The 22,033-nt window shown below is 41.8% G+C and overlaps 2 protein-coding genes, 1 long non-coding RNA gene and 2 other non-coding genes across 5 annotated transcripts in view; 3 read left to right on the forward strand and 2 right to left on the reverse strand.

Annotated features, from left to right (window-relative positions):
• The window catches only part of LOC109480230, a 24,037-nt gene extending 14,720 nt beyond the window's left edge, over positions 1-9,317 (forward strand). The window contains exons 15-29 of the mRNA XM_019782378.1: positions 739-895; positions 2,781-2,946; positions 3,143-3,248; positions 3,674-4,111; positions 4,994-5,059; positions 5,548-5,599; positions 5,764-5,831; positions 6,157-6,311; positions 6,805-6,945; positions 7,286-7,415; positions 7,630-7,718; positions 8,113-8,231; positions 8,415-8,482; positions 8,720-8,806; positions 9,065-9,317. Of these exons, the coding sequence (XP_019637937.1) occupies positions 739-895; positions 2,781-2,946; positions 3,143-3,248; positions 3,674-4,111; positions 4,994-5,059; positions 5,548-5,599; positions 5,764-5,831; positions 6,157-6,311; positions 6,805-6,945; positions 7,286-7,415; positions 7,630-7,718; positions 8,113-8,231; positions 8,415-8,482; positions 8,720-8,806; positions 9,065-9,283 (2,061 nt within the window). The 3' untranslated portion in view covers positions 9,284-9,317. The remainder of the gene's footprint in view (positions 1-738; positions 896-2,780; positions 2,947-3,142; positions 3,249-3,673; positions 4,112-4,993; positions 5,060-5,547; positions 5,600-5,763; positions 5,832-6,156; positions 6,312-6,804; positions 6,946-7,285; positions 7,416-7,629; positions 7,719-8,112; positions 8,232-8,414; positions 8,483-8,719; positions 8,807-9,064) is intronic.
• Trnag-ccc lies at positions 5,248-5,318 on the reverse strand. Its single transcript has one exon. It is a non-coding gene; the product is annotated as a tRNA-Gly (tRNA).
• Positions 9,318-10,286: 969 nt separating the features above from the next.
• Positions 10,287-11,901, forward strand: LOC109480370. The gene is made up of 3 exons (XR_002140833.1): positions 10,287-10,377; positions 10,724-10,799; positions 11,157-11,901. It is a non-coding gene; the product is annotated as an uncharacterized LOC109480370 (long non-coding RNA).
• On the forward strand, positions 10,847-10,917 carry Trnag-ccc. Its single transcript has one exon. It is a non-coding gene; the product is annotated as a tRNA-Gly (tRNA).
• A 61-nt stretch (positions 11,902-11,962) lies between the features above and the next one.
• LOC109480354 (vesicular glutamate transporter 2-like) lies at positions 11,963-18,948 on the reverse strand. Its single transcript, XM_019782549.1, has 11 exons — positions 18,704-18,948; positions 18,027-18,151; positions 17,252-17,366; positions 15,818-15,911; positions 15,106-15,192; positions 14,650-14,798; positions 14,284-14,436; positions 13,869-13,986; positions 13,244-13,357; positions 12,958-13,085; positions 11,963-12,487 (listed from the first exon to the last, which is right to left on the reverse strand). Exons 1-11 carry the CDS (start codon positions 18,863-18,865, stop codon positions 12,197-12,199), a joined length of 1,536 nt encoding a protein of 511 aa, XP_019638108.1. The 5' UTR covers positions 18,866-18,948; the 3' UTR covers positions 11,963-12,196.
• Between the last annotated feature and the right edge of the window lie 3,085 nt (positions 18,949-22,033).

Here is a 22,033-nt window from a genome sequence, read left to right on the forward strand (position 1 = left end):
ACGACTCTCATCTTTGAACTCAATCTTGGAGACCACGACAGTAATATGCCTATCAAATTTCATTAACTTCCATCCATACATACAAAAGTTATCCTGCTCACAAGAAAAATTAACAAAATGCCCCCTGTAGTCACAACGAAACCCCCCACGAAGCTCAGTAACGAACTTAACCTTGGTCCCGACAATAGTAAGCACCACACCAAGAATTATAATCAACATTTTACAAATACTTGAGTTATCTTGCTAACAAGCCACAAACACAAAAGGTGCACTAACGTGACGCACGGACCCCCCACGAAGCCAAAACTTGTACTTGACTTCGGCCTTAACAGCGGTAATCTGCCTGCCAAAAATCATGGACGTCGAATCATGCCTTCCAGAGTTATGTCGCAAAATCCGCAGTTCCCCACACTCCGGCGAGACAATTTCATAGTCCTTCTGACGAAGACAATTAGAACTTCATTATAATGTGGTACAAGGTGACGGAAAGAAGGTTGTTTAGTTGCACATTTGCGATAACCAGGTAACTGCACCAGGTATACGTGTATATGTTACAGAAACACTATGTCATTTTTTCGTTCAATGTTCTTAAGAATTAACCGTTGTTAACGTTATAAATGGTTTTGGTGCTGATCATACAAAATAAAGGACACGTTCAAATTCCTCAACGTAAATATAACGTAAATATCGTTTAAAAACTTCTTGTGTGATGTCTTACGACATATTCTGTCCTTACAGGATTACTACTCAAAGACAGACCAAGACGGGCCGTCGAGGGCTGAGGAGATGAAAAACTTAAAGGGAGAAGAAGAACGCGACGGCGACATACCGACCTCCAGTCCGAACGGCGATGTCCCGGACGAGAGGAACAGCAAAAGCAGCGTGGACTTCGAGAGTTCGATCTAAGATTCGAGCGTTCGATCTATAATTCGAACGTTCGATCTAAGATTCGAACGTTCGATCTAAGATTCGAAAGTTTATTCTAAGATTCGAACGTTCGATCTAAGATTCGATCTAAAACTCGAGCGTTCGATCTAAAATCCAAGCGTTTCATCTGAGATTCGAGAGTTCGATCGAAGGAAACTGTTTTGAGAGAGAAAATTAAAACTTTCAGGAACATGTGTTAGGAGATGTTGTTCTGTGTACCAACAATTCGCTGAATCAGGCGGAATCCTTGACTACAAACAGTCGGTTTGCTTGATACTTAATATGTTGAGAAATAAAAATGGCTTGTATTTCCAGCAGACTGTGAGCTTACTGAGCATGAGGCTAGTACAATCAGCCCTTAAGCGATACCAATAAGTATTATCTTTGTAAATACATGGGTGAAATTAGTGAAATTAAATGATCCTTGTTAGAGAATATTAAAATAAGGGTGATTCGGAAAAATGGTAATCAAGTACCTCCTAGTTCTCGAACCATGAAGACAAAAATCTCATGCGGAGACAAAATATCCAAAGATGTTTTCCCTCGATACTATGTCAATGCATTCCAGACAATATAGAGACTTATTTTTATACAGAAAATGTATAGAATAGATCTTCTTGGTGAAAAAGTCTACACATCATCATTTCAAAGAATCATGATGTTTAGAAGCACTAAAAATCTACTTTTCTTTAAATGATTTTGAGGCGGTACATGACAATTTACTAGTATGTGGTTTGGGGCAATTTCTATTTGCATTGTTTTGTCTTACTAAACAACCACTTCGCCGGTTGGTCAGAACTTCTTTTCTTCGATTGGACGAGAGGACTGACCAATCAGAGCATTCTTTAACGATCTGACTTTTCATTTGCGGTGACGAACAACCAATCAGAGCAAATGTTGTGTTAGTTGATATAACCATGTAAATAAACCATACAACTTGCACGGTGGCCACGTTTACTAATATTGTGCTATAAAGCTATTGACATTTTTGCTATTTTATTAATGTCCTCATTTTGTACATAACAAACATTGTGATTTTAAATGTGTGTATGGCCTAAGTAGCTCTTAATATGTAACATTGCTTTATATGAACTTACAAACTAATGAATGGGTGTATAATAGCATTTGCGTAAAATCCACATATGTGTATGGCATAGAATCCCAGATATAAGTAGTCTGGACTGAGTTAGTTCAAAACCTATTTTTAACTGCTCTGATTTTCTTTCTGAGTGTAAAAAGAAAATAAAGAGTTCCTTTAAATTTATTTCCATGTTAATGTTTGTGTTCTTGGGCGAGCATTAGAACTCACGTGACTCTGACGTCATTATTGTCCGCCATGTTTTATGATTAAACTTATATAAAGTTGGTCGGTAGAGAGTCGAACATAATTACACAACGTACTCCATGTGGTACAGCAATGCATGCATGCCCTGCATGGGGGGGGGGGGTCCCGACAACGCTCTACGCTAAATTTTGAGAGCCGGCTACCTATTACGCTACAGTAGCGATTACGCTTTACGATAAATTCCAAGTGGCTACAACGCATTACGCAGAGTTAAAATGGCCGATTACGCTCTACGGAAAAGGGCATGCGGGCCCCTTAGACCTCACGTGACTATGACGTCAGTATTGTCCCGTCCGCCATGTTTTATGGTTAAACTTGTAAGTTCCTCGGTAGAGAGTCGAAAATGATCTCTCAGCGTACTCCCTGTGGTACAGCAATACATGCATGTCACCCAACAACGTGATCTGATTAGAAACAGAGCCAGAACAACCCCAAGGACAATATGTTACTGACAGGAAGAGTGTCCAAAAAGTATATTCTAGCCAAAACTACGCAACTATTATATTAGGTGCCATGCTGTACCCCAACATGGCGGACAATGCTCGTTGCCAGGGGGAGAGTCACGCGACAATCTGTGGTGAAGAAGCCCTAGTGCGTTTTCTCAGATGGACGGATGCCTACACGTTTCCAAAGGAACACGTCTGCCTTCCTTTTGGCGCGAAACTTGGCCCAGGGTAACCTTTGACGTCACTGGAATGAGCCCTCCCTAATGCAGTAATACGAACCACCTGTTAGGGAGGGGGGGTCAAATAGATTTGAGGGACGGTCCGTTAGACTACTGAAGGGCTGGTGGGCCAAGGACCATCCAGAATGAGAGGAAGTAGAACCAAACTTCCGCCACCATAACGGTTTATCCCTGAGTGTTTCCAGATGTTCTGGCCGTGTTTACGTACACCCCTCGGTACCGCGGTGTTTTGGTCCCACAACTTGCAGTGCTCAGACTTGGAGTTGCCCCTGCTGGTTTCCTCGGGTTCAGGTACGTACGTGCGTGCACTAGTAGTTCGCAACTCTTGAATATACCGGGGTGTTGTTGTCAACCTTAACAATCACCCCTTTCTTTAGTGTTAGATTTGTTGCTTGACTGACATGCGGAGCGAGTGTAAACAAGGTTCCGCGGACAGACATACATAACAACACGCCTTCAGAGGTCGATGTACTGTAGCGAAGGGTTCAAGGCAAGGCTTTCATGAGGACCTGCATGCTCTTTTTAAGGCGTAATCAGGCCTTCAATTTAGTATTCGTAATTTAGGCTTCGTAGGCAGCCGCCCAAAAGAACTAATTTGTAATCAGTGCATAATATCCGTAACGCGTAACTGTTCATAATCAGCTCTGAGAATTTAACGTAATTCGTAATCGGTGGTGATAATTTTGCGTAATTTGTAATCACTAACCCCCAAGCAGGCCCTCCTTCATGGTCACGCCTGTCTTCAAGGTCTATCGTTCAACGTCTTGAAGGAAGGAAAACTTGAAGACGGGACACAGCAGTTCGCGATGGCAGCGGAGGGGAACTTACGGTTCAGCGGGTGGGACTATGCTGTGTTCTCGGTCATGTTTGGCGTGTCCATCTCCATTGGGCTATACTACGCCTGTACCGGCGGCAAACAGCGCACAACGAAGGAATATCTGATGGCTGACCGCTCCATGTCGGTTCTTCCCGTCAGTCTGTCTCTCCTGGCGTCGTTCATGTCCGCCATAACCGTGTTAGGCACCCCGGCCGAGGTCTACACGAACGGCACCATGTACTGGATGTTCGCCGTCACGTATGTCATCGTGATCGTGCTGACCGCGCACCTCTTTCTCCCGACGTTCTACAGACTTGGAGTCACGAGTACAAACGAGGTTCGTACGACAAAACCTTGTAGTGTACTTGACTGTTATGTAGAGTCTTTGTTTATCTATGAGCACATGTGTGTTGTGTCTATCACTGTCAAGTTGACCTAAGACCTAGGAGACCTTGGTACAGATGAACTATGATATGCTTCAGTGATATAAAACTTTATTGACACAACAAAAGTACAGCGACTTTCGTAAGGTGTAAAACTACATGTAGACATACAGACAGATACGTGGGTACTTGTGACAATAGATGAATCAACTTGTACTACTTGTTCTAGGGTCTAAATATTCTTTGATATATTTACCTATTTGTACACAATAAGGGTTATTACCTTCTAGAATGAAATTGAATTTATCTATGGAAGAAGTGATATGTTTTGTCCATGGGAAGGTGTCAAGTACTGGCTGTTATTAAATCCAATGTGGCGCCCGTGTTTTTAAAAGCTAGTGTTAGCGTTATAGCTGTGCCAATCGAAATTCAGTGAAGTGTGATAGAAGTACATGAAGCAGTTAATCAGCTGTTTGATATATTGAGAAGCGGAAGAGTGATATGGACCGATAACGGAGCATCAACCAGCTGAAAACTTAAACCCTGGCCCTCCGCCAGATAACCGGAGTACAGCAGGAGCTAAGGTCTCAGGGGAACACCCGCAATCTTCGAGTTCAGAAAAACAACTCATGATACTTGCCAGAAGGTGAAAAATTTGTTCTGTAGAAGAAGGAATCAGCCTGTACAATGCGAGGTCACATCCGTTAAACGTCAATGATTCTTTTGTTGCACTATTTCAAATTTCACAGAATTTACTGATTGTACAATTGTGTGGCCCAGTGAATCTAGGCTATTGCTTCTTTCCAAGATGTAAACCGTTCTATGTTTCCATTCAGTACTTGGAGAAGAGGTTCAACAAGGCTGTGCGAACACTCGGAGCCATCTTCTTCACTATAAACATGGTGAGGTACCCAGCGCCTTTAGCTGCACGGTTGCACCATTTCAGGCAACTAGTGTTCATATTGGGACTGAAAATTGATCAGTAGATACCGTTGTTTACCAGAATTAGTCCATTGCTGCCTTCTAATATCTACTTGATGTTGTCGTTTGAGAATATAAAAACTATAAGAAAAAGGATTTTAAAAAATTATGCGCCGCCCGGGAATCGAACCCGGGTCGCAAGAATGGGAATCTTGCATGATACCACTACACCAGCGGCGCAGTTGATGTGCGTTGCCGACATTATAGATTTTGCCCGATTACCCGAACTTGATTGATATCCAAGTTCCAGCCAATTTAACGTGAAAAAGCACCCTTTGAATTGATCAATTTCTGAATGGGTACACTACAGACCTTCTTATAATTGACCGACAGAATACTACTCTTGGTGTGTTGTAATTTCTAATTCTTGTTCCTCTTATTTGTTTGTTTGTTTGTTTGTTTTATGTAGATTATTTACATGGGACTGGTCTTGTACGCACCCTCACTGGCGTTGAATGCAGGTAGGGGACAACAGCCCAAAATAATCTACAAAAAAATCTACAAATTATTTCAATTGTGCAGTTTTCTTTTATATCAAGTCATTGATTTATTTTTCAAACGATTTTTTGTTCTCTTTGACGCTTTTCATGAAACTTTTTATTCATTTTCCATTAATATTTTACAGTGACTGGGCTAAACTTGTGGGTGGCTTTACTGACTATGGGAATTGTCTGTACATTTTACACCGCAATAGTGAGTACACATAATGGTAATGATCTTCACGCATATAAATGTGTGTGTTACTGTGTGTGTGTGTGTGTGTGTGTGTGTGTGTGTGTGTGTGTGTGTGTGTGTGTGTGTGTGTGTGTGTGTGTGTGTGTGTGTGTGTGTGTGTGTGTGTGTGTAGTCGTGTGTGTGTGTGTGTGTGTGTGTGTGTGTGTGTGTGTGTGTGTGTGTGTGTGTGTGTGTGTGTGTGTGTGTGTGTGTGTGTGTGTGTGTGTCTGTGTGTGTGTGTCTGTGTGTGTCTGTGTGTGATAGCCTATACAATTGTCTATCAGATATTCCTTTCTTACTCCAGGGCGGTATGAAGGCAGTGATGTGGACCGACACGTTCCAGGTGTGTGTGATGGTGGCGGGGTTTCTCGCTGTGATTATCCAGGGGACACTGGTGGTAGGAGGCTGGAGCAACGTCTGGGAGATAGCACGGCGGGGCCAGAGGCTAGAGTTCTTCAAGTAAGGGTTAACTTAAGAAACGGATGTGTTTCTACTTAGCCTTAGCGAGGGCCGTAAGTTAGCGTCTGGCACTGTGGTTGGCAATTGGCCATTGTTCAAAGTACTAGTAGGTTCAATTTGTGGTTTCAGCAGTTCGGAATTCTAACGCATTTTACAGGTAACTGCTACACGTAACAGACATTTCAGTGCAATTAAATGAATTATCTAAAAGCATATTGGTTTAAGAAACAATTGGTTTTTGATTCTGGTTATTGTATCATAGCTGGTTATGAAAAGTTATGCACCGTGCGAGAATCTTGCATGATACCACACCACTAGTAGGCACTACACCATATTGCTTAGTATTTCCGTCCACCGTTACGGTGTTGATGGTTGATATTTACAGCTTGGATCTGGAAGTTTGTACCGCCCACCGTCACGGACGGGTGCTAGTAGTTCAAATTTCAAACGATTCAAACGATTTCAAACATTCGACCTTCTGTGACCTTCCCAGTTGGGACCCTGACCCGAAGGTTCGCCACTCCAGTTGGACGGTGTGGGTGGGGGGCATCTTCACCTGGACGGCCGTGTACGGGGTGAACCAGGCGCAGGTGCAGCGCTACTGCAGTTGTCCCACACTCCGCAAGGCGCAGACGTAAGGCTTTTATCATCATAGAAACACACAGCAATGAATGAGACATGTAACGTTATACATGTAATTCTACAAACCCAGTTTATAGTGTATATTCATTGCCATATAACTCATAATTGAAGTTTGAGGACCAAAATGTTTTGTGACAATGGTTCCAACCCGGATGTAAAAACGATAGTTTTCTGTCATTTATTTTGATGTTTAAATTCATATAATATTTTTCATTGTTCTGTCTTGAACTATTTACATGTAGTGGGAACATACGTCAGCACCTTAAAGTTGCTCCTTAAGTCTGTTCTCTCCGTTCGTTTGTCATTCTTAAAGTTTGTACTTTGTTCCACAGAGCCCTGTACCTGAACATCCTGGGTCTCGGCGTGATCATAACCTTGGCCTGCGTGTCCGGATTGGTCATCTACGCCCGTTACCATGACTGCGACCCCAGGCTGGCCGGATACATCTACAACAGCGATCAGGTCAGAGGTTAGGGGTCACCAGCCGCCATTTTATAAGTTTTGATACTTCATGGAATGCATCAAGTGTGTCACCCGTATAGACATAAATTGATGACGTTTCAGAACGTAATCTGTGTATCGGGACGATGACGTAGATTTTTTCTGTGTATCAGGACGATGACGTAGCTCTTTTCTGTGTATCAGGACGATGACGTATCTCTTTCCTGTGTATCAGCTGATGCCCTACCTGACGATGGACGTGCTCGGCCACCTTCCCGGCATGCCCGGGCTCTTCACAGCCGCCGTCTTCAGCGCAGCCATAAGGTGGAACTTAAATAAACATAAGAGACTAAGAAAAGAAATGTTTGGGGAAAGAAGGGGAAAAAAACCTCACCCCCAGATTTCGTTTTATTAGTTATTTTTCCGGGTATGTTCTCCAGAGTGTGGATAGTGTTCAGCACCAAGGACAGGCATGTTCGCATACCAAAGACAACTACTGCATAGGCTATACAGTATACATGTATGTGCAATGTGTGGATAGCGTTCAGCACCAAGGACAGGCATGTTCGCATACCACTGAAGATAACTACTACATAGGCTATACAGTGTGTCTGAGTGTGCCCCACTTCTCAATTGTAAATATGACTTCTACAGCGTCACATCTTCTAACCATGTGTAAACATGACATGTACAACTATTGTAAATGCCCATTTTTCAGCACCATGTCCTCCGGACTGAACTCTCTGGCAGCCGTGGCGTTAGAAGACTTTATCAAACCTCTTACCAGGAGAAAAGACTGGACGGACCTCAGATACACTGTCATCTCCAAACTTCTCGGTAAGGAAAAAACTACTTCCACTTAAAACATTAAAAACAGCAAAATCTTGTTTTATAGATTATACATGTACTAGTAATAGTTGAATGCACAGAATATGGGCTATGTGGATTTAAAAAATGGCTGCCGAGTTTTAGGAAAGCGCTAATTTTGCCCTTACTGATGAACTTCTATTTTCTCCTTAGTGATCACGTACGGATCAGTGATGATCATGATGTCATACATGGCCTCCTACCTTGGCTCCATCATCATCGTAAGTACCAGTAGTATATGATGGGAAAATCACGTATCGTTAGTGAGGCGTTACTTTGGAGACAACTAGCGTAAACTGTGCATGAGAAAGGTTGAAGATCAATTGTAGAACGTCAGAAAGAGAACTTACACGTGCTGTTGACTTTATTTTTCTGGGAAAAGTTCTCTCGAAGAGTACTCTCCAAGCATGCATTTGCAATAAAAACATGCAAAAGTAATATTTTTGTACCCTTTCCAGGCTGGATTGAGTATTTTCGGCACCATTGGGGGCCCGATTCTGGGTATCTTCGTGCTCGGAATGCTGTTTCCTTGTGCAAATGGGAAGGTGAGTTTTTGGAAGAAATAGGTCATCGACGAATTTCTTGCCTTTTGTATTGTTTACTAGCACATCAAATCGTTTTATTCTAAATACTAAAGAGAATATCCAAGGGAAACTAGAAAGTTCCAAAGTTTAGCAAGGGTTTCACATTTCTATATGTACGTTCCCTTCTGTTTTGTAGGGGACATTGCTGGCTCGATTTTTGTCATTTTTGTGCTGTCTATGACAACTTTACCTTGCACTGCAACGTGTTGTCGTACCCAGGGTGGATTTGCGGGCCTGTTCTGTAGCCTGATCATCACCATGTGGTTGGGGTTCGGTCAGTTCGCCCACCCCTACCCACGGTGGAGACCGCCTATCTCTATCGCCGGATGTAACGGGACCGGAAACAACGTCACCAGTGACGTGTCAGCCTTCGAAATGCCGACGGATGCTGCCTTCAACTTTACGACAGCTGCAGTACCGGTCCCAGGCGCTAGGTGATAAATACTATTAGTAAGAAGTCGTTTGGGGAAGAATAAGATAGATATTGGAGATGGTTGCTGGAAACTATTAATGCAACATTCTCTTTTTCCACTTACTATGTATTCGAGCAACGTTCTTCCTCAAGCACCGTCCCTCAAGGGTACATCTCTATCAATGGCTCCGTCTTATTGGCGTTGCCAAAAAAGTCCCGCTTACTGTACTTTCTCTCCCTCCCCGTTGTATCCAGAACCATGCTTTATCTAGAACCCAGCTCAGACACGGTTCTGGATTGTCCACGCGTATCCAGAACCGTGCCTGAGGCAAATCTACTTTCTTGGATACGCGGAGACCCTAACCCTATAACTTACAATTTATCACAATACATGGTGACGGCACACTCAGTTTTTCCAACTTATTTTTATGCCACCACCTTCGCAGACAAACGCACGGACAACATACATGATCATACATACTCATTTTCACTTGAGTTAAGAGGGGGGAATTTCCCAAGGGCACAAGACCGGTGGCATGGCAGGGTTCGAACCCGAGACCTCTTGGTTCCGAGGCGAACACTCTACCGTTAAGCCACACGAACGTTCGAACCCACTCCCCTTTTTGTACAGCTCACCAGGATCTGAGATCTACGGTATGTCCTACATGTGGCTGGGAGGGGTCGGCGTCCTCAGCTGTGTCGTCATCGGTCTGGCCGTCAGTTTTATAACAGGTGGGTAATGCAACTGCGCCATCTAGCGACTTAATTATGAATTGAGCCGTCACATAGCAACTGGTGTTTGCCGATATCAATGGTTAATGCAATAATCTATATTTCTTGTGACGGGATTTTCATAGGTCTTGGATACTTCGCAAGATATCTTTGGTTTTCTTACGTTTAATTTAGATGTTATTATAATTAGTCGTAGTTTTTTGAGGCTGACTGACATAGGGAGAATTTATATGTATGTGTCTTAAGCTAAATGTTGATTATCTACAACAAAATCATCATTTGGATTTTCAGGAGCGCAGGACCCAAAGAAGATCGACCCCAAACTGATCAGTCCCTTCTTCGACCAATTGTGCTGCTGTTTACCTGCCGGGGCGAGAAAAACACTCAGGTAAGTACACGTAGTCTCTCAGTACCTTTATACTGTACTGATAGTCTTTTAAGCTACCGAGCAGCTTCGTCATATTCGCCACCACACCTACGTACCTGCGACGTTGGTGTGCAATTGCAACGCAAAAAAAAAATCACAAAGGACAGATTATTAAGTACCAGAAAAACATAGAGCATTTTGTATGTTTGACTCCTGATTTCGATTTGTAGTAACGATCTTAGTAAGCTCTATTAACGATTAATTCTCATGGGCTTCTTACTGCAAAACAATGAATCTTAACCTTATCTCTTGGCCTATTTCTTTTATTTGTTTCTCACTTGTTCCATCCTTTCTCCTTATTTCGCAGATGTGGAGTGAAACACGGTGAGACTGTATCAGACTTCCTCCCCAACATGACCAGCACTCCGTACAAGAGAAGACCGGTAAATGTGACAAATTAAATTATATACTATTTTACGTTTAGACATCAGCGCCGCTGGTGTAGTGGTATCATGCAAGATTCCCATTCTTGCGACCCGGGTTCGATTCCCGGGCGGCGCACTTTTTTCGATCCTTGGCAAGGATCCCCAAAAGTCCTTTTTTATTACTGGGCCACGAGAAAAATGATTTAAATATGAAAAAAATCATTTGCGCCGCCGGGTCGATTTGCGAATCGAACCCGGGTCGCAAGAATGGGAATCTTGCATGATACCACTACACCAGCGGCGCGACTTACAAGTACTTCCCTGTACCAACCGGTTCCAGTTTTCACCTTTTAAGTCTCTTGTTTTTCCCGCCAGTGGGACCTGGACGCTGATGACGTAGAGATGAAGCGCCTGTCACGTGACAGCAGGTCGTCTGACCGTTGCCATGACAACAGCGTCCCGGTCCAGGAGCTGAAGAACGAGCTTATATATTACCACACCTCCGTCTGAACATTAGTGTGGTCTTCGGCGGAGTGAAGTGTGACAATGCATCCTACGTCTAGCTAGCCTCTACCACTACCAGGCTTCGGGAGGCGACTGGAAAGAGTAGAAATCGGCCAAATAGCTAGAGGGATAACATATATATAGAATACAACACGGGGTATTCCGTATCGCCCGAGGTATCAGCCCGACCGCGAGTCCGATCGTCCGTCCAAGTTTTTTTTATGTATGTCACATAGAAACACATCGAAACCCATTTTTATATACTTCATTGAAGGCGTGATTTAACTACCATTTTAGTACGTGCATACTTTCATGTTATAACAGATACTAATATTTACAATAGTTCAGATTTCTATCTACATATGAAAATTTGGTCCGGTTTTATCAGGGTAAGTGTGAACGCTGCTGCGAGTATACAAATATAGTAACTGTGATGTCTAAAATCTTCATTTTATCATGTATGAGAATTTATTTGTAAACTCTAACATTTTCCCAATTGTCACGGGGCAAAGTTGTGGCTATCAACTAATAGATTGCATTTCACTGAAGCGTGAAACCATTTTAATCTTGCTCAAGTAATGACCTGCAAATTTGTAACTGAAATAAATGATGAAAATTGACCACAACATGAGAAGAACATTTATTTATTTGAATAGCACATGAGAACCCTTTTTTTTTTACAATTTCTGGCTATCGTAATCTAGTCGATTTTACTCCGTTTTCTGCTGCCCTTTCTTGAAAGCCGTGTAGTAGTCGTCGATGTCAGGGCGGATGCATTCTTCGGATGCCGGAGTTTAAAATGTGATATAAAGGAACCATTTAGACAACTTCTGGCTATGTCTGCTCGACTTTATTCCCTTTTCTGTTGCAAACCACTTTTTTTTTACAATTTCTGGCTGTTTCAGTCGACTTTACTCCGTTTTCTCCTGCCCTTTCTTGAACGCCGTGTAGTAGTCGTCCATATCAGGTTGGACGCACTCCTGCGAGGTCGCCTCCAGCAAATCGTTGAGGCTCCCGGCGGGAGAGACGAGTCGGTCCGCCGAGGCGGTGTCCCGGAGCTGCGGTCTGGGCGGCTCACCGTTCCGCTCCCACGGACGGGCCCAGGGCTGCACGGTCGACCGCCCGGAGATCATGAAGAGCACGGCCGCCGCGCAGAGGAAACAGGCCTCCAACACGCACACTATGGACCACTGGTTCGTCGTCTGGGTGTGGGGGAAAAGATTAGGAGACTGTAGTTACACGTTTAGAGTTCAAACTTTCGATCCAACACAACAAAGTTCTCTCACCTCACCTAGAGCTTTCGACCAGTCACTCTGGTCTTCCTCAGTAGACTGACCCAGTGAGGCTTGTCACGTGGCTTGTTGACATCATACTTCAAAGAAGCCACGTGACAAGCCTCACTGGGTCAGTCTACTGAGGAAGACCAGAGTGGCTGGTCGAAAGCTCTCGGTGAGAGAACTTTTTGTGTTGGATCAAAAGTTTTATAATTTTAAACACGATTAAGAGACTGAAATAGAAAATCAGTTCCTTGTCGCAAGCGTCCCGCTGTTTCTTTTATAACTTCAAGTTTGCTTTGTTTATAATATGAAATAGTTTTCAATAGCAGGGCAAAACGGTTGAAGAAAGGGTATTGTCATTTGCGTACAAGAGGTAAAAATAGAAATTAAGTCACCTTGTCTCCTGTGGCCCATCCCACAAATATGATGTAAAACGCTCCGATGGCTGTTCCAAAAGCTGCCGACACCCCCCGGATGATGGTGGCATACTCGGGAGCTATCTCGATGGGCGTCATGTTATAACCTGTAAACGAGTGGACAATTTTGGCAAATTATTCGGAGGATGATCAATGAATATAACTGCAGATCAATTAAAATACTCTTTCCAGTCGCTTCTCAAGCCTGGTAGAGGCTGTGCTAACTCGCATGGTCTAGATCGTGTTAAATAAAAACGCCGCCTACCAGCAGCCAGTGCAAATGCAGTCATCCCAAGTCCAACAGCGAGAAATACCGTCATCCAGATGAAATTAGGCTTCATGCCGACTACCATCAGTCCAGCGGCAAAACCAAAGAAACCTGCCGAAAAAAAATAAGTGAACGCAAAAACGTTGAAAGTAATCTTTAGAAAGTTTTCTCCATTGCCAAAAACATTTCCTCGCATAAGTAGTAGTAGTGGGCATCTTTCCATCTCGAAACATGATGGAAGCACCCCTAAGTCTGGTCTCGTGGCCTTGTACAGCATCTAGTGTGTTTAAAGTTAAAACTTTTGATCCAACACAAAACGTTCTCTCACCTAGAGCTTTCGACCAGTCACTGTAGTCTTCCTTAATAGATCAAAAGTTTAACTTTCAACATGTAACTACCAACACAGATGAACTTTCATGACAGCATCTAGCGTGGCTTGTCTTGTATAATCTTTGCATGACAGTCTTGGCCACAATTGGGACATATGAAAGTTGAAGTGTTTTGAGGTTGTGGTGTCTCTTTGCGTTTCTGGCGCTTTGACTCCAACTACTTCAGCCAAGATAAACTAATTAAGGTGCCAACAAACAAGCAACCAAACAACCAAACAAACAAACAAACTGACCTATCGAGTTAAAGATTTTTCTAGGAGGGTCCACCAAGTTGAGACTGGGGATGATGACCAGAGCGATGGGGAGAATGAAGGCCACGAGCAGCGGAGGAGACATGGACAGCAGGCCGATCTGCGGGGAGCAAACAGACACACGTATCAGCATCCGCGAATGTACGGTCGTGTGGCAGTGCTCGACTCGGAACCAAGAGGTCCCGGGTTCGAGTCCCAACATGCCACCGATCTTGTGCCCTTGATTGTATATTGTTTGTAACAAGTTTCTTTGTTACAGAATTTAGAAATGGTAAAACATGGTCATCTGACAAGAAAAATTGTTCAATGGTGTCTCTTCGTGCCTCCGGAGCTCCGTCCCAGCGCGTAGCCAAAAATAGACTATAGTACTAGTATTGTCCATTTAGTGTTCAGTTACCTCTGTAATGGAGCGTTTGCCGACTTGTGAGAACATGATGGGCGCGTACAGCAGGACCAGGTGCTGTCCACACTTCAGGACAGCTTCGCAGAACACCACGGCCAGCACTGCAGGTGACGTCATCATCGCTGTCCACGGGATGGGTGTATTGTTCTGTTTATGGGAGGGGGGCGGGGGTAAAATGTGTAAGTCTTTAATATAAAGTTATCTTTTAAATGTGTAGGTCTTTAATTCAAGGTTATCTTTAAAGTTTAAAGATATTTAGCCCTTAAAACGAACAACAAATACGCAAAAAAGCAAACAACTGAACCACTACACATGTCCATGCACTATTAAATGTTGAATCGTGTATTATTTATTACTTACACTTATTCGTCTGCCATTATATTGATTCTCTATACTGGACTTTCTGTTTTTGTTCATGTCTTTCATGTCGTCTTCAGTCGGCCCTTGGGTGAAGCCGTAGACGCAGTTGAAGGTTTCCATGATAGCTGTCCATAAAATCCCGAAAATACCTGTATGTAGTAGGGGGTGTAGATAGGGGGTCACTAACCTTCGTAACACATTGCCAAAGACGTGTCTAGTTTTTGTGCTCACTTGAAGAAATGTAAAATTGCAAAATGTATAGTACTGATGATAATAGTACGTAAATCAACGTTGTCGTATCAAATATATAAGCTCTTCTATAAAGCAAGCTATGCCAAAAAACGTTTGCTTGTTTGTTTGTTTGTTTAATTGTTTGTATCTTAAAGACACTTAAGAAAAGCAAACTTGCCTTTCCACAAATTCTGACCAATGGGCTTTAGTGCATCAAAAACTTACCAAATAAGGCAAACGGTGCGAACCAACCAAAGAGCGGGAGAAACAGACTGTTGAGGAGAAAGCCGAGGCCAAAACCGAGGTACATCACTGCAAAATGCACAAGAGAAAAGGGAACAAAATGTTAAGAATACTTTGCCATGGCTAGCTATACGACTTTACTTCTACTCGTAATCGAAGACTTATGACTTCAGACATATTACGTCATTGAGGGTCAAAGGGTAACTTGAAGTCTATACCGACCTCATGCAGTTGAGTGGCAATCGATAAGATTTCCTAAATTCATGAAGGTAAAAATTATTGTGTGGGGAATCAATGTTATCTTTAGTCTAACATAAATAATACTGTATTCTTTTTTAATCTAATTCTTACTTTAAATTATAATAAAATAAAAATAAATTTAAAAAATAGATAAAATAAATTTAAAAAATACTGTATTCTTTTCTGCAAGCGCTTTGTTGATTGACTTCCCACTACCGTACCCACTGAAATGTTGCAAAAGGTGGGGCATTACGTCTTTCTTGCGGTTTACAAAAGAGAAGTCAAACCCTGCAGACCAGGTGTTTAGACATAGCCCAGGCATAGGTTCAGACAAGTACCTCGGTACACTTTGAAGTTTTAATGTTCTTTGATCATATGCAGTTAACCGTAGGGCAGGAATTTTCAATTAACTTTAATTAGTTATCATTATTATTCCTTGTACGATCTTACTTACCTATAGGTACAGTAGTGATGATTCTAGCCCTATCAGCTGTGAAAGTCGGCAGCCATTCTACCAGTAGAGTGAACGCTGCCGGAAATGCTATACCCTGGGCAAATGAAAAATAATATATAATATTTAGACGATGTTTAAATCTTAGCTTGATAGAAAGAGTACACATACATAAACCATAGAGTCCAATGCGTGTTACATTTGACCATATACAAACTGTGACATGATTATCTGTCACGTAGAGTCAAAAAATGCGACGAAAACGGTCTTAGAATGTTCCTGGATAAACTGTAAACCTCTCCTCGAATGATCCAGGCAACAATAAAAAAAATTTTCTTTCTGACACAGACATACTTGTAATTCATAAGAATCTGAATTGACCCGGAAACTGGGACCTTAATAGGTCACTAGTACTCGGAAAGATTAAAAAAATGACATTGTTTTATCAAACGTGAAAACCGTTCTACGGTTTTGTTCACTTGTACAGTAGTTAATTTTACCCACAAAGAAGTAAGAACCCTAAGTTGAAAAATTGCATTTCGGCAGATATCAAAAGACATTTACAGACAAACAAAGCTATTAAACAGGCAAGAGATCCTCAGGCTAAGAGTGTTAGTAGGTCGATGACTTGCCTATGGGTAAGATATGGCAGAAAGAACAAAAGGACGCCTATATATGTGTGTGTGCCGATCTATCATATAATACTTTACAGGTCACCAGCTACGAATGGTGTGATATTTATGCATGATTGTCTCATATAATTACTAGTGTAGCATTCTGACTAAAAAAATCCATTTCCTTTGAGATCCATGAAGTAAGATATGCGGAGGTGAACTTCTGAATGGATGCCATGATTGTTTGAACACTACCGTATACGGGACAGTGTAGTACCAAGGTGTTGAACGTCCTTGGTAGTACTAAAAAGTAAAAGAATGCCACGCCCCTTTTTTCAACTTACTGGCCTACTTATGCAAACGCCCCGTTTTTGGTCGGGGACGCCCCAGGTAAGGGTTGGTTGGACCCTTCTTGACAATTTTAGGCAAAGTATCATAAATTACCAATAGGTAAGAGCTACCAATGATAGGTATTTTTACAGATGTATTTCTTAAGGAATTCACGTTTCTGTTCATACTGGGCAGTGGAGGTCAAGTTTAATATGGAACTGTACCATCAGTCTGTTTTTGCTTAGTTAATTATAGTCTTTTGAGCATCATACACGCACACACAGACACACACACACGCGCGCACATACATGCACACACACACACATGCACAGAGAGAGGGGGAGAAGGAGGGAGAGACAGGGAGAGAGAGAGAGAGAGAGAGAGAGAGGGCCGGAGAGATGGAGAGAGAGAGGGAGGGAGGGAGAGAGGGCTGTGAGTTCATCATTATGGTTACACATTCCCAACTAAAAAGATGACAAGATATTGCCTGTACCTCCGTGAACCCCCGCAGTATTCTGATGATGATGATGACAGAGAGGTGGACGCCGAGTCCGACCGGAGCCCAGATGTGCAACAGTGACGTCATGAGAAGACTGAGTTGGAACACCCTGGAAATCATTTGATACACTGATTAGTAAAAATGTAAGTTTAGGATGTATTAAAGGTGACACCTTCGTGAAGTAATAAGTTGTGATTTTCTTGTTTTACGTATTCATTGTTGTGAAGGTTTTGCTGATTCTGTACATGTATTTTCCCAATGGCAAATAACAGGCATGCATGTGATAGGAAACGTACGAAAACCATGACTCCCGATTTGACCTTCCTGTCAGTCTGCGGTTACACCATTCCCCTTTCCCCTATCGTAGTGCCACTCTACTGTATTGCAGATACAGATACAGAATCTGGTGGACCAGTTACGGCGAGGGGCGGTTCTATCGGCTGTACAGATACAGAAGCTAGTAAATATGCCGAAGGGCTATACAGATATAAATTTCTGAATGCCAAAGGACAGTTCTACCGGCTACACAGATACAGAAGCTGGTGTGTTAATATGTCGAAGGGCTATACAGATATAGATACAAAAGCTTATGCCAAAGGACAGTTCTACCGAGAGTATATAGATACAGATACAGAAGCTGGACTGTGTTATGCCAAAGGGCAGCTATACTTGCTATACAGATACAGAAGCTGGTGTGTTACCGAAGTGTAGTTACTCGTAATACTGGCTATACAGATACAAGCCTGCGTGGTTAAACAGTTGAGTGTACCTGAGAGCGGGGAACCTGAAGGCCAGGTGTCCCCCGAGCAGACGTGACGGGATGTACCCGATGTAGAACGTGCCGAATATCGCTCCTACTTCCACCTGGGTGTAGTTCAGCTGCAGTTTAGAGCTCTGTAACATCACATACAATACAAGTCATGTACCTGTCTGAAGGATTGGGCGAAATGGAACTAGTTGTATGTCTGTCCCGATTCTGAAGCAATATTCGTCACTAACGCACTCACTCACTCACTCACTCACTCACACACTCACACACGCACATACACAATCTCTCTCTCTCTCTCTCACACACACACACACACACACACACACACACACACACACACACACACACACACACAAACAAACACACTGTCCCTCTCTTTCACACACGCACACACACACACCGTGACACACGCACACACACAACCACACGTACATACACTCAGGCGGACAAACACACTTACACTGACCCTCACACACATACAGGCACAGGCACAATGCATTCAACTGGAACAGGTTACAAAAACGTACAATGAATCCACCTTTGAATGACATTTTATATACAGAGACCCACTTCTTATTGTATGAATCGGTTTCACAGTTAATCCCATATATATAGTAAGTGTCGAAAGATCTTACAACGAATCGAAAAACTATACAACGAACAGCATGACATCTTACCCCTCCTCTCCACCTAAAGATTATATCCTCCAGGTTGGTATACAGTCCGTGGTAACCCTGTACAGCGGCAGGTATGGCTATAGCTATGGTCGTCCTCATCATGTACTGTAAAAACAGCCCACCGAACACCAGGAATCCCACGGCAGTGCTCTTTTTCCCCATGTCTGCTCACATTTTGTGACGGATGTTTGTAAGTGTTAGTCTGAGCATATAGGTCAGGTATTAATGAGGATCGAGAAGCGAGTTGTCTGTCCACTGAGCACAGCTGCGCCACGTGATGCCTTAAGGCACTTCACGGGCTGGTAAACTCCCTCTCTTCTCCAAGCAGAGGTTTGGGCTAGCCTCCATAGCATGCCAGAAACTGGGGGTTTTGGGGGGTCTTTGGGAGCTTTTATGTACTGTTTTTTGATTGCATATAGACAACATAGCCGGCCTGGTTGAATTACCCCCGTTTTAGAACTGGGCTAATCAGAAAACCGTTTTCTGATTAGTGCTGCTGAGCCGAAGACCACCAAACCCCCAGTTCTGTAAGCCTGCTACGATAGTGCTGCGGCTTATTTTTGGCGTGTATTAAGCATTTTTATCCAGTTTTTTTTTTGTTCTACTGTTTTTTTTTTTTTACGTCAGCCCTTCGGGTGAAAAATAGTCAATACCTGCCTGTCAAATACATTTAGATGCTGGCCATTTTGATACTTTGCAGCCACCGAAAGATCTGCTTGGAGATCACATAATAGGTTCCACCACACGCCCTTAGGACATTTTATATAGTTGCTCAACTCGCTTAAGCTTAGCAAACTCCCTATTTGGCAAATTTGTCCTTTTTTCGTCTACATGGTAGTGTGTTTGAGACATATTGTTAGCCACAAACATTTGTTCTTGTTACTAAAGCACCAACTCTCTGAGTTACAAATATTTCTAGTTTGCGGGTAACCGAAAGCTTGACGAATGTTTCAACGTAATTATTAACTCATGAGTGAATATATGCTACCTACATTTCCCAGCATTCAATAGGAACTATGGAAAGGTGTCAATAAAGGGTTAATTCCCCGACCCAAGGTGTATATGGTGAGATAATCCCTGGTCGGGTGTGATAACCACTGAGTGAAAAGAGGTAGTTTATGAGGTAATAGATAGATACTTATGAGGTAATAGATAAATACTACAATTAGTGTCCTGTGCCCCGTATAATGGTACGGTCCAAAAAGTGGGCGATTATCTGAATATCAGCCCACTTTTTAGGTTATGGCCTAATAACCCATGGGAAATGGAACCTTCTGATTGGTCGACGGCTACTGGCTATATGATAGTACCTCAATATTCTATTCCGTAGAACAAAATTAAATTCAATTGTTTCTTGTTACTATGACACCCTGCTATGACACATAAATAAAAAAAAAGTGATGCCATCACAAAACCAAAGTAAATGCAATTATTATTTATTCTTGCCCTAATTTTCAAATTCTATTTAAAATAGTATGCCTGTACAAATTATTATTTGGTGCCATTGGAATGCTAGCTATACACAAAAGCGAGAAATCATAGTGTTATGATAATGATGATGATAACATACACGAAACAATCCATAGTGTAAAACACACACCCTTTACATTGTTTCTAAAGTTGCACACATATAATTATATACCATTTAGTGTAATAAGCATAAAACACCATTTCTATATACTGTATAAGGAAATCTTTATACTAATATTAATTGCTAAATTTCTTTGATTAAATTTTACAATAATTCTAGTGGCACAAGTCAAGCTAGGGCATGGAAAAGTTAGACGAAAATATTGAATGCATTCAATTCCAGTAAATTATACATAAAATCTTTCTTCTTTGCAGTTGCACAACAAAGATATCATTGTGAGATTTAGTATAAGCCTTTCTAAATATCTATATCCTCACCCACAATTGATTTATTACCTATACATGTTTTACATTCACAAACCACACAATAAAGTAAATAAAACTAAACTTAAACTAAACACAAGTAGTACATTCTGGCACTAGTCATGGTTCAAACTATTTTGCTGTCTTGTGTAATGTAAAGAGGGCATTTTCTGTATCACACTGCCCTATACCTTACATTTCCATCTGTAATGAATAATTTCAAATGAATTAACCCAAAACAACCAAACAATTGTCATTCCTACCTAAACACTCTCACAAAAATATGTACTTTTTTGTAGATATTTGTGACTTGCAATAGTGTGCTGGGTATTCAGTCCTCATATTGTCATATATGTGCACCCTCCCCATATGTATTTCATGTACCAGTTGGCATTTTATCCATATTCATGTGCAAAAGGTCTAAACCTTCTCTCTTCGGCATTTAATAGGAGTCACAGCAAAATGTGTGCACTTTGTGATATGGCCAATCAATGCATTCGTCTCATACAAACATGTATACACCCTATTACAACACCAAACTCTTCTCTGATTGGCTAAATATCTGTCATTTTTTCCGGTATTTTGAATCTGGCTTTGTACAAATTTGTCAGGATAAAGCTTTCAAGTTTCAAGAATTCTAAATGAAAAAATTCATTCTGCAATTTTGATTGTAGCTTTAAAACAGTAGTTTTTGAAATTGCGGTTTTAAAACTATCATTTGTATATTGTATAGCCTTAAACTTTGATATACTGTATTTGTAAAGAGTGTATTTTATCAGGGGGCTTCTGTACTCTGAAAATAATCTGATGTCAGCATAATAATATGTGTCACATAATAGAAGTTGTGATTCTCAAAATTCCTTTTGAACAGTAAATTTTACAACATCTGCCAATCAGTTTAGAAAAACACCCTTTCTTTGCAGAATACACATAGCTACATATCTGCCTTTTCAAACATTCTGTGTAATGTTCTAACATACATTCTAAATGGAAGACAAGAAACCTTACAGTAAAAAGAAAATATAAGGCCTTACATATCACACTGGTTCATACTGTGACAAAACCTGCAGCAGAGGCTATGGATGGGGTATTACAGTATCCAGATTGTACAAGGCTGTATATGGGGTATTACAGTATCCAGAATGTACAAGGGTGTGTAAGTAACTGTAACACAGTCAATAGCCATCTTCAAACCATGCGATTTGCCGGCAGAGATGTCCTAACACTACACATATCTGTAAGGTTGTAAAACGTATGTATTTATCAGGTACTATACTTTGAGGTAATTTGATGGTCTGCATATTTGGCTTGCATGTAGCATGAGGTAAAGAAGCCAAAATTGTCATGTCTGTTGTCTCTTAATTGTTCTTGAGCCATTTTTCAGTTTCAGCTATAAATAGAATACACTACTTTTCAACCATAAACTGGGTTCATTTT

Source organism: Branchiostoma belcheri, unplaced genomic scaffold (assembly GCF_001625305.1).
Source record: "Branchiostoma belcheri isolate BF01 breed outbred unplaced genomic scaffold, Haploidv18h27 scaffold50, whole genome shotgun sequence".
Lineage (NCBI taxonomy): Eukaryota > Metazoa > Chordata > Leptocardii > Amphioxiformes > Branchiostomatidae > Branchiostoma > Branchiostoma belcheri.

Excerpts from the sequence above, each read along its gene's own strand:
- LOC109480354 (XM_019782549.1), bottom strand. The coding sequence starts at position 18,865 with ATGGGGAAAAAGAGCACTGCCGTGGGATTCCTGGTGTTCGGTGGGCTG. Across the intron at positions 13,987-14,283 it reads GCAAACGCTCCATTACAGAG|ATCGGCCTGCTGTCCATGTC; the intron begins GTAACTGAACAC and ends TGCTCCCCGCAG. Across the intron at positions 13,086-13,243 it reads TGCATTTGCACTGGCTGCTG|GTTATAACATGACGCCCATC; the intron begins GTAGGCGGCGTT and ends ACTCGTTTACAG.